General features: G+C 47.4%; 1 protein-coding gene across 1 annotated transcript in view; it reads left to right on the top strand.

The window, feature by feature from the left end:
- Positions 1-2,343: 2,343 nt before the first annotated feature.
- The window catches only part of LOC144144510 (uncharacterized), a 32,242-nt gene continuing 23,202 nt past the window's right edge, over positions 2,344-11,383 (top strand). Inside the window, exons 1-3 of the mRNA XM_077675988.1 lie at positions 2,344-2,660; positions 7,240-7,525; positions 10,254-10,410. Of these exons, the coding sequence (XP_077532114.1) occupies positions 2,414-2,660; positions 7,240-7,525; positions 10,254-10,410 (690 nt within the window). The 5' untranslated portion in view covers positions 2,344-2,413. The remainder of the gene's footprint in view (positions 2,661-7,239; positions 7,526-10,253; positions 10,411-11,383) is intronic.

Genomic DNA, 11,383 nt, shown 5'->3' with positions numbered 1-11,383 from the left:
GCACGTTCTAAAACGTTGTCAAAAGGCGCTATATTCTATTTTTTCCCGTATATGTCCATATTTTCTAGCAGCACACCGGCACTAACTCGGCCTTTCCTCTGGACACAATAGTTACTTCCGCCTCCTACAATAATCCTAGACTAACCTAAACTAACCAAACCAAGAAAGTTATATAACCGAAAATAAAGAAACACTCTAAATCCAAAATATTCATGGTGATAAATTAGCTGGCAAAAAAAAATACACTATCTGCCCGTAGGGGAACCCTGAGTAGTATGCGAAGCAGCCATGGGGTCGACTGAAGTTCCCATTAGTTTTCAGTCCGTCGTTTCCGTTTATGTTCAGCTTCACATACGTTCATAGCACATGCTCCCGTCTCGGTTTGTAGCGCAGTGGGAAGAGCGCCACGTACCTCCCGTTGCGGCCAGAGTCGTGAGATCAAAACCGGGCGCCGCCATGGACTGCGCTGACGTCAGCCCGAACGCTGACTGGGCTGAAGAGACGCGCATGCGCAGTGGAGTGCGGATAGCGGACAACGATAACGAGAGAGGGAGGGACACAGCCCCGAGCATGAGATGCTTCACATCTAAAAAATATTAGCCATGTTGTCTGCGGGCTTCGCTAGCTGCGAATGACCAGAAAGACCACATTTTCCACCGCCAGCCCAGGTTGCCCTCCTCGCACTCACCTCATCCCACTCACTCTTCACACTCAACTTTTTCTGTCCCCCCTGCCTTCCCCATCCCCGATTTGGACTCAGATCGTGTAATAAAATATGGGCGAAGCTGTTGTAGGTGAGCATTGCTGGACACAGCGAAGTTTCGTACCATTGTTCATTACCATAGTTGCGGTGCTAGTAATCGTCGTCATGTGAATCGAAGAGGTTGTCTTCTTCGCGGCGAGCGGTAGATGCAAAGTCATCCTCAGCATTGTGGACTTCCACCAGCTCTTCGTCGACTCGAGGCAGTGGTGGCGGGATCTTCAAGTTGTCTTGGGAAGGAGTGGCACACTCATAGCCATGTCTCCAATTATGGGTTTTACAGGATGCGGTGGCCACGGCGACCTCTCCAATTCAGGGTGTCTTTACGACGCGGCCGCGCGTGAAAGCTCGTCTATGGTACGGAGCCCATGCGCACGACGACACAACGAAGAACAAACGAGGGGCGCGCGCTAAAAATTTCTTTCTCGTCCCGAGCAAGTGTACCCCGATTACGGCTAACTCTGGAAATATTTTTTTACCAATATTGGCCGACCTTCCTAAATGGGCATGGGCTCCGAGTTTTCTTTTTTTTTTTTTTCAATGCGGGAATTACGACCAGTAACAACAACATCGCTATTAATTACCCCTCTCCCCCTTTCCAACCTATCTCCAATCCCTACTATTCATCTCCCCCTCATCCTTCTCCCCTCCAATACTCGCGCTCCAAAACATTTTCCCCTCACGTTGCACTGCCCTTCCCGTCTTCTCACCCCAACCTATTATTCCGCAGTGCCGGTGTACCTTTCCACGTCCAAGCTGGTACTCCACGTCCTTTGCGCCTCGTGTAACGAAGCGGAGACTACCCAGCATTTAATTCGGCAATGAAATCGTTTTAATATTCACCAAAATTACTTTTCTGCCTTCCATGTCTTGCATTGAAATTTACGTTAGTCCTTCAAAACTTGCCTCGTCTGGCGCTATCAGCCGTCGATACGTAATGCTTGTGCGGATAATGGCTGTGCTCCGTATATGCCAGTGTATTTACTTTATATCTCCGCAATAGTGTCGGTTGCTTTGCAGCCGCTATTTCTGTTTTAGATGTTCGAAATTTCCGTGCGCACCGGCATCTGCCCGCTGTGAATAATTTGAACCATATTTTGTTGACCTTCAGAATTATCGTGATGTGGGAAATCCCCCTCCTTTGATATGGTGACTTATAGTGGGAAAAATAATGACATAGGAGTCGACCAACCAAGACTGCCTTATTCAGGGTACTAATAACGTTATGTAATAAATACTCCAATGTTGGATGTAGGATCTGCATTCCTATCTATACAAAGCGCATTACGTGAATACGAACGAGTGCAACGATTTCGCCCTCCTTGTTCGGGGAAGTTTCAGTTTGTCGCGCAGAGTTTTCCCTCTCATGATGTAACACGTGTGTAAACGTCTGCTCTAAACGTAGACATTTAATTATCCGATAATTATTGTTCGGCAACAGCTCAAAAGGTGATTTCGTAGGCGGGAACTACTTTTTCGAGCGTAGCCTAGTTGAATGTTGTGGTTTGGTTGCACGCGGCGGAGCCTATCTCGGTACCGTACATGTCCGCATCGCCAGAGCCACCAGAGCCTCTTAGGAGGAGGTAGCAGCCGCGCAGCGGGCTTCGACACCGCTCGGTCGCTTCAACTGGCTCGCGCCCGAAGCCGCATCGGATGAACCTTGAAAAAATGGCATCGGCTACCGACGAGCGGCCAGATGGGAAGATGGGCGTTGAAACAATGGCATCAGGTAACGACGAGCAGCCAGGTGGGTGGATAAAGGCTGAAATAATAGCATCGGCTACCGGCGAGAAGCCAGGTGAGCGGATGGACGTCGAAAAAATGGCATCGGCTACCGACGAGCAGCCAAGTGGGCGGATGAACGTTGAAACCATGGAATCGGCTGCCGACGATCAGCCAGGTGAGCGTTTGATGTTAGTGCCCAGCGTGGGCGCAATGTACCCCGTGTATATTGTGGTAGCGTTGATTACCGCGCTAAAAGATATCCCATTCGCAAATGAAAGGAAGACCCGTCTGGTGTAGTCATTAAATCCGCAGCGTCGCTGGCAGTATAGAGGAACTTTTTACATCGAAGCTGTTTAGAAAATCCTAATTTTTCATGTGCGCAGTCCAAAATATCGAGCAATTGCCGAGCGGGCGCGTGTGAGCGCGGCCTCGCGCTACCGCCCGGTAGTTAACAAAACGAATAAAACGCCTAGCGCTCGTGTGTGCGTGCCTCCCGAAGGCCGCCCTGTGTCCCCTGCGCACGTTTGTCTAGCCAAGCATAGCCCACTTAGGGAGACTCGCCAAGATTGCGGTGACCGCCCGGCAGTTAAAAAAAAAAAACCAAGACAATGCCGAGCGTTTGGGTGTGTGCGTGCCTAGCAGCGACCGCCCAGCGACCGGGGCGCTCTTTTGTCAATACAAGGATACCCAGGGAGATCGGCCAAGATTGGCAACAAAAAAAAAAAAAACTGCAGCGTTCGCCGTAATCGTGGCTACACTTTCTCGGAACGATAACGACACGTCATAGCGTATGCCCCTCCAAGGTGATTCCCAATGATTATCGCTTGCAAAAAAATGAAAGCCGTTCACACTTATAGCAACAGTGATGGAGTAAGGTCGTTGCGGCAGCAAAAAAGAAGCTAATTAACTGCAATCGCTGACTTAAACCTCCGTCGTGACGGTCGGAAGGTAGCGTACAGCTTCGCTACCTCCAAGTCTTACGCGTTAGTGTGACCTGACTTTTGAGAAAGTTCCGAAGCAAAGTGACTTCAAAACGTTCTTTATTTGATCCCTGAATACATGTGAACGAACGTTAAAATGCCTCGATTTGAACTTGAATTTCAGAGCTTTCGTTAGATGCTCCCGCCCTGCATTTGGCTAATGTTTATTTTATTTATAAATTATTTCAAACGTCGCTTTTTCTGCCCCTTTCAGGGCATATTGCGTGATAAGTCTCGCTAGATCCCGCTTCAAATTCACACGTTGGGAACATGGGAGTGCCAGTTCTTTTTAAGCGCTTTTTTCGGTAGAAATGCTTACAGTAAAGCCCGCTTATATAGAACAGCGCGAGGATTGTAAAATAGTTCGATATAGCAAAAAATTTGATATAGAAATGGAAGCAAAAAAAAACCTATATCAGAGCAATCTTGCCGACGCAGTCACCAGCCAACGCTGAGCTGTTACCACCTCGCAGTTCACTCTTGATACGACACTTTCTCGGAAAGAAAACATTAATTTATTAGGGCGAAAGAACTAAGTGAGTGTAGCCTGCTTCTTGGAGCGCAACGCGTTCCTGGGGACTGCTTGCTCCACGGTAGATAAACAGTCGACAAGCACAAGACCGCTCCCCGATATTGCACTGCAGTATCGCCGTAGCAGGGCCATTGCAGTAAAGACTTCGCTCGTGCTCGGAAGCGGTACGGAGTCCTCGGCGTCTTGGACAGAGCGGAGACAAGCATGGATACAAGCGAATAACTGCGAACCCAGCGAACCGGACAAGTGCGCGCAACTAGTTGCGCGGACTTGGAGTTTGGTGACGCCGCAGACCGCAGCGCCCAATGTGGCGTTTTCGGCCCCAACGGCATGCATGCATGGAGCTGGTCCACCAAGGGCGTCCGCAGAACTTTTTGCAAGGGGGGGCATCCAATAGCAGAAGGGGGGGTGGGGGGGGGGGGGGTACGGTTGGATAGCACCAAAAAGGCGCTATTTGCGGTTACAAAAAGTACAAACAGCGAATTAGAACCAGACTTTGAGGATAATATACATTGGATTTTATTACCGAACAAAGAAATAAAGCTAACAAAAAAAAATGTGAAAAGTTACTGTCACTTTGTAAAGAGTGGCCAGTCTCGCTGCGTGAGGGTTCTCGACTCACGCCAACTGATCACCAGCACACAGTACAATACATTCACATACATAGAACTGCACTCCGTCAATCTTCCTTGAATAGCAGCTGCAGACGCCTCGGGTTTTTCTGGGCAAATTGCAAGATGACGTGTGATGAAGTCTGTTGAAATGGCTCACGCAAAAAAGATACTACTCGCCTCTCTGGCTTTCAATGCAGTACAGGCGTACAAGCGTTTTGAGGGGCTGATTTCTAGGTTTTGTTTCGAGGCTTGGGTGGGGCCGACATTTCGCAATTTCGAAGGAAAGGGTGTACAAGGTGATGGGAAGATTTTTTGCTAGATATAGCTGGAACTTTGTCCGAAAACTGAAGTTCTTGTGGTAAAACTGCATAAATCTAGAGTTTAGAAAAAAAAAAGTCAAACCTTTCAGAATTGTTCGCTACTTTCAATAGCCAGCACAGGCAGTCTGTTTCACTGCCGTCACATGATCGGCAATGTTAGTCATTGTCTAAAGTGCAATGCTGACCGCAGTCCTGAAGGGCGTTTCATACGGATACGCAGGACCTGAGTGTGCTAATCATGTGAGTAGCGTGGATTGTTGCGCTATTTGGTTCACGTCCATAATTTAAAAAACTTTTCGCTAAAGGATGGGGCAAAGGAGAGAACGTCGGTATCGTTCTCTCCTCTCGTCCGTCCTTCAGGGCAAAGTTATTTTAATTATGGGCCAACCAAGCTGTGCAGCTTTTTCGTAGTGCATAAAAAATCCGAATTTCCAAGGGGAAGCAGTTGCCCCCCCTTGCCCCCCCCTTCCGGACGCCCATGTGGTCCACTCTGCCACGGCCGGTTTGGGCGCGCCCGACGTCGCACGGCAGTCGCAAGCGACACCCGCACCACCGCTGCACGCCGATGTATTGCGGGAAAGCCTGCCGCATACCTAAGGAGAGCGAAAAATCCCGCGCGGGAGAGTTCGATATATCGAGCAAAATCGCGTACGATATAAAAAGTTTTAAATGCATATAATTTTTACCAGAATTATACAAGGGTTAAATATAGGCAATAATTCGATGTATCCGTGTTCGATATATGCGGGATTCACTGTACATCGTTCCGAACTAATAAATAGGCTCTAGCAGTGCTATTTTAGGCGGAAAGTTAGGAATACCTACCGTTAAGCCATAGCACGAGTTTCTGTAAAGATGTTCCACCCGACGCTTGCCCCCAGTTTTTGTTCTTCTGTTTCGTGCCAGTCCCAACACACATACAGAATTAGATACCCACAGGGCATCACATACCCGTAGAGATCTATTGGCCAATGCTTACCGCCGAGGGTTTCCGTTTGATGGGAGCCCCAAAATCTGCAGTTCTACATGTCCGCCGAGAACATCATGCCCGCCTAAGTGCTTCTCGGCCAACGTCTTCCCCAGTATTCTTTATTTTACTCAAGTCCATTACATCGTACAATGTTGCGAATATAACCCTTTGAGTATTTCAATGGTACAAACCATACACGAAGTAACGCGGTACAGCTACATCCACAGCATTTGATTGGCACCACACACTTTTTCAGTTCGCGTATTCATGGGAGGTTCTGGCCGTTACTACACCAGGGTGGCCAATCCTGCTCTGGTGAGGGAGTGCATTACCGGCAATGGTCGCCGGGGTCAGGCCGCACCACAAGCACCTTTGTGCAATTCCATCAATACGCGGATTTTTTTTTAATCCGGTGGGAATTGTCCGGCACGGGATTCGAACCACGGTCCTTCTGCACGCGAGGCGGGTGTTCTACCTCTACGCCATCGCTGAAGAAGAAAGTGTATGACAGCTGCATCTTACCGGTACTCACCTACGGGGCAGAAACTTGGAGGCTCACTAAGAGGGTTCAACTTAAATTGAGAACGACTCAGCGGGCAATGGAGCGGAAAATGATAGGTGTAACATTAAGGGACAAGAAGAGAGCGGAGTGGGTCAGGGAGCAAACTGGTGTTAAAGACATATTAGTAGAAATTAAGAAGAAGAAATGGACTTGGGCAGGGCATGTTGTGCGAAGGCAAGATAACCGCTGGTCATTGAGGGTAACAGAGTGGATCCCTAGAGAAGGCAAGCGCTGTAGGGGGCGGCAGAAAGTTAGATGGGCAGATGAGATCAAGAAGTTTGCGGGGATAAATTGGTCACAGTTGGCACAGGACCGACGTAATTGGAGAATAATGGGAGAGGCCTTTGCCCTGCAGTGGGCGTAGACAGGCTGGTGATGATGACGATGATGACTTTTTCAGAAAACAGAGGCCATAAGAAATGAGGGCGTATAGTTTTAATGAACGTTTTCAATACCAAGATCTTAGGTTTAAAAGGCAATGACTGGAGCAGCTTTGCGAATATTTGCAGATAGTTGTATTTTTGCAATTGCATTTTCCGATGCGGGCTTTTGCGCCAGAACATCAGAGAAGGTACAGCAGTCTCTTTCAACTCACCTCCAAAGTACATCCACGTACAGGCTCATAAGAATGGGAAAGACTCGTTGCGCCACAGGGGATACATTTCTGCGCTGCTTTAAAGCAGACGACATCCTCCCAGACGACATGTTGGCTGCCATTTACGCGTACTTCCCAGTCTATAAATGGTGTCGCAACTGGGGCTGGTGCTGGTGCGCAGTGGATGGGCGTTGCCTCCTTCCCGTCGACATGACCGAGGTAGTGAAGCTCCTGGAAGTGCCGTACCTCAAGGAAGAAGACACGATAGCGTTCCTGCGGACTCATGGTCGCGTGCTGTTCCTGGTTCGGGGCCCTCCAGGCGCGGGCAAGAAACCCGTGCGAGATGAGATCAAGAAGCTGTACCCCGGCAGCCAGGACTATTGCGCGGAAATGTTCTTCCAGGAGGACACGACGCGGGAGTGGAACAACAACTCAAGGACGGAAGCCCACGAGCTGTGCCAGAGGAAGTGAGTCGCGCAGCACAAACAACGAGAAAGCCAACGTGTCAGTTGTTTTAATGCAGGTTTTATGTGGCAAGGGTTACGTTCATGTTTCCTGTGCACGTGCTACAATGCCTTACGGCAAACAGCTTCATCGTAAACGCTCAGCATAAGACGGCTGTAAATGTTGTTTTATCAGAACTTTCCCGAAATCAATAATATGAAAATTGTCCGATAAGAAGACTGCATCATTACCATAAGATTTCTTCACATGTCAAACTAGCGAATTCCCAGTAAAGAATTCCCGCCGGCTTTCAATGCACCATCATCTGCGTGTGTAGCATGATTACAAAAAAAAAACGACAGTAATTCTGGTTGTACCAAACGTTTTCCGGCAAAAATTACCACAATTTGCTACTAATCCAACTGCGTCATCGGGCCGAGCTTCATTTACTTGCAATGAATAAGTGTTTCCAAAAATGAGTCGCTAGGTTTATTGGAAAAGTCTAAGGCCCCTGTGTCACGCGATAAGCGTGACTGTAACGACTGAAAATTCCTTAGTTTTCGTTTTTTAACAGTACCGCAGTTTATCAAATCAATTTTCCTTTTCTAGAACCACCCGAGGCAAAAATTAAAGTTTCGGGCTAGGCACACTGAAGTAAAGTCGTTGTTGTAGAAAAAAACGGAAAATGTCCACACCATCAGCGGTCATACTCCTACTCCTCATCCTCCTCCGCATCATCAGCCCACTCAGTTCTACCACAGGACAAAGGCCTCTCTCACGGACCTCCAAGCGCTTCAGTCCACAGTTCCCCTCCGAATTTCTCTATTTCATACCTCCATCGGGTTAATGGCCTTCCCCTTCTTCTAGACCCATTTCTTGGTATCCACTCACGTAGCCTAATTGTCCACCGGGTGACGCTTTGTTTCTCCGTATAGCCAGCCCAAGTCCATCTTTTTCTTTATTTGTACTATGATATCTTCTACTCTACTTCGTTCTATAATCAAGGTAGCTCGTTTACTGCCCCTGGGTGATATTTCTAACATTATTGGTTCCATGACCAGTTGAGCCGACCTACGTTTGCTTTCTAGTTGAGTAAGGTGCCAAATTTCAGCTCCGTATGTCATTACCGGCGGTGTGCACTGGTTATGGATTTCTCTTTTGAGTGAAAGAGGTAGCCTACTCTTGATTATTTGAGAGTGCTCGCCGGGTGCCCCTTGTGCGCCGGAGTTTACTGTCATGATTGGGGTCAGCACCAATCGTCTGTACGAAGTAATTATATTCTTCTAATTCTATTGTTTCGTTTTCTATGCGGAAGAGCATGTTTTTGGTATGCTTAGTCCTCATACATTTAGAAATATTCACATTTATTTTTCCCCGTGGGCGTGCTTTCTGATTGCAGTTCCTCAACATTGTTTGCATGTGTTCTGCAGTCTCACCCACCAAGACTATGTCGTCCGCAAAAATCAAATGGCTCAAGTATTTCCCGTTTAGTCTTAATTCTATGTTTTCCCAGTCAACGTTTCTATATACCCTGTACATACATGCTGTGAATAGTTTTGGCGAGGTGGTATCTCCCTGTCTCACTCCCTTTCGGATCGTAAATTTGTGGCTTTGATTGTGGACGGTTATCGTGCTTGTGCATTGCTTATATATGCCATCTAGGAGTCCAATGCACGGTTTGCTCTGTTCCCTGGTCTTTTACTGCTTCTAGCACGGCTGCGGTGCGTACGGAAACAAGGGCTTTCTCATAACCTCTAAATTTCCTGTAAAGGTGTTTATCTGTGGATTTTTATATCAATTGATTGACGACAGTGATGTGATCCATGTTTGAGTACCCTTTCCTAAGGCCAGCCTGCTCTCATTATTGTTGGGAATCCAGGCTGTCACATATGCGGCTATTTTTTTATATTTTCTACTAGGTTTTTTATATGTTCGGACCATGATATAGGAAGAGGAATCTCTTTACTTTGCGATACTCGCACAGACCGTATGTAAAGAATTTACAGACCAATCGGGGGCTAAAGAAACAGGCAGGATCATCTGGGGAGAAAAACAAACTTGCATCAGACCCTATTCTACATGGAGAAATGTGGCCCGTGCGTACGTAGCTAAGAGGATGAATTTTGCGGCAATTTAATCTCGGTTCGAGACTTAAGTGATGGTTTAGAGAATGAATGAATGAGAATATATTTTGTATTCCGAGAATTGAAACTGCGTTCCAGTAGCATCGAGTTTGAAATACAGGTTTTTTTCACAGCTTGTTGGTTTGTTTTTTGTTGGCAACCCGCCGCGGTGGCTCAGTGACTGAGGCGTTGTTCTGCAGAACCCAAGGATGCGGGTTCGACCCCGGTCGCGGTGGTTGATCTTCTGATGGAGGCGAGAGCGGAAACAGCCATCGGTTCGAGATTTTGACGCATGTAAAGATCCCCCGGTGGCAAAATTAATTCGGAGCCCTCCACTACGGTGCGCCTCATCGCCTGTGCAGCGTCGGAGGGTTATAACCCATAATCAATCATGCAATCTTTTTGGCTCGCACTCTCAGTAGGATTAATTTCCGTAATCACTCTGCGTTTTTCTAAGTCAAAGGTACACTGCCAATTTTCCGCCATGGCTTTAACCTTTAATACCCCCTCCCCATCTTGGGGAACTATTTAGGAAAATCATTTGCGCTTTAGAATGACTGTTTCCGCTCACAGAGAATGAATACGCTATTTGTTGCCGCTTTATGACTGTTTTAAACATTTCTTTCAGAATCGAGGAATTCATGGCCAAAGACGTTCCCTTCATAATAAATTTCAACACAAATATCCAAGTGTGGGAAGTCAACCGCTACCTAGAGATGGCCGCCAGGCACAGCTACGCAGTCATCCTAGTGAACATCCCGCACCATTTCATCCTCAATACGGAGGTAAGAAGCGATTCTTGGCCCTAACCGAACGCCGAATTTCATGTAGGTCTTTGGCTTTATGCTCAACTCCTCTGGCAAAGGTTCAACACCACCAAGTTGTTTGGACATACTTGCAAAAGGTAAAGGCGCAAGAACACACAGCCGGCAGAAGAAACCGGCACGCCGGACAAGGTTGCTTTAGCAAAAAAAAAAAAGTGGTCGGCAAATTGCTATGTTTTTTTTTTCTAATTACATTACGAAAAGGACGGCAGGGAAATCGCTCGTCCTTGGGTTTTTGTCGATTGGTTCATTTCACTCTAATTTATTTTTAAAATATGTCCTGATGGTCGTGGTCATTTCTTCTCCCGCTTTTGTCTTTTTGAGCCTTACCTCAGTGGCCTGTATGAAGCGGTTTTTCCAGCCCAGAGACGAGTAGTTCATGTCTTTATCATCGATGTGTAGCTTCCATCAGGTGGTCCACATTATCGGAAGGAGGAATTTTATCAACTCTTCGCGGGCGCTGCGCTGCATTGGCAAATTAGCTGAGTTCAGCACTAGCTGTAAGATGCGTCAACGTACGCACTTCAGCCCCGGCCAGTCGAATCAGCTCTGAACAAGGTACTCTACCTATTTTTCCCCGTTGTCGCATAGAGAGAACGCAGTGAACTGCTTACTGGAGTCATTGTTATGGAGAATGGTGTTGCTTTAATAAAGTATTTTGTTTGGTTTCGATCTTTTTGTTTTACGTCATGGGGCTTGGACAGTACACGGATCCTAGGCGCAATACACGTCCTTCTTACTTCGAGAGCGCAGGTATGGGTAATGCGAGAACAATATTCCGAGATGCCATTCACCACCCTTCTTCGTAGATTTTTGTCAGGAAAAGTTGCTAAGGAGGGTATGGTATTTTCACGCTGCGTAAACCTCCACGGTTAGCGCCTTCGATGGTGAGGGAATGTCGGTGACGTGGGGAACACGGGAATAGCCCCTAGTG

The sequence above is a fragment of the Haemaphysalis longicornis genome, unplaced genomic scaffold (genome assembly GCF_048455015.1).
Source record: "Haemaphysalis longicornis isolate Haplotype H1 unplaced genomic scaffold, Haemaphysalis longicornis Haplotype H1 scaffold_7, whole genome shotgun sequence".
Lineage (NCBI taxonomy): Eukaryota > Metazoa > Arthropoda > Arachnida > Ixodida > Ixodidae > Haemaphysalis > Haemaphysalis longicornis.
Note: the sequence above shows the minus strand (reverse complement) of the source record. Positions and strands in the feature narration are given on the sequence as shown.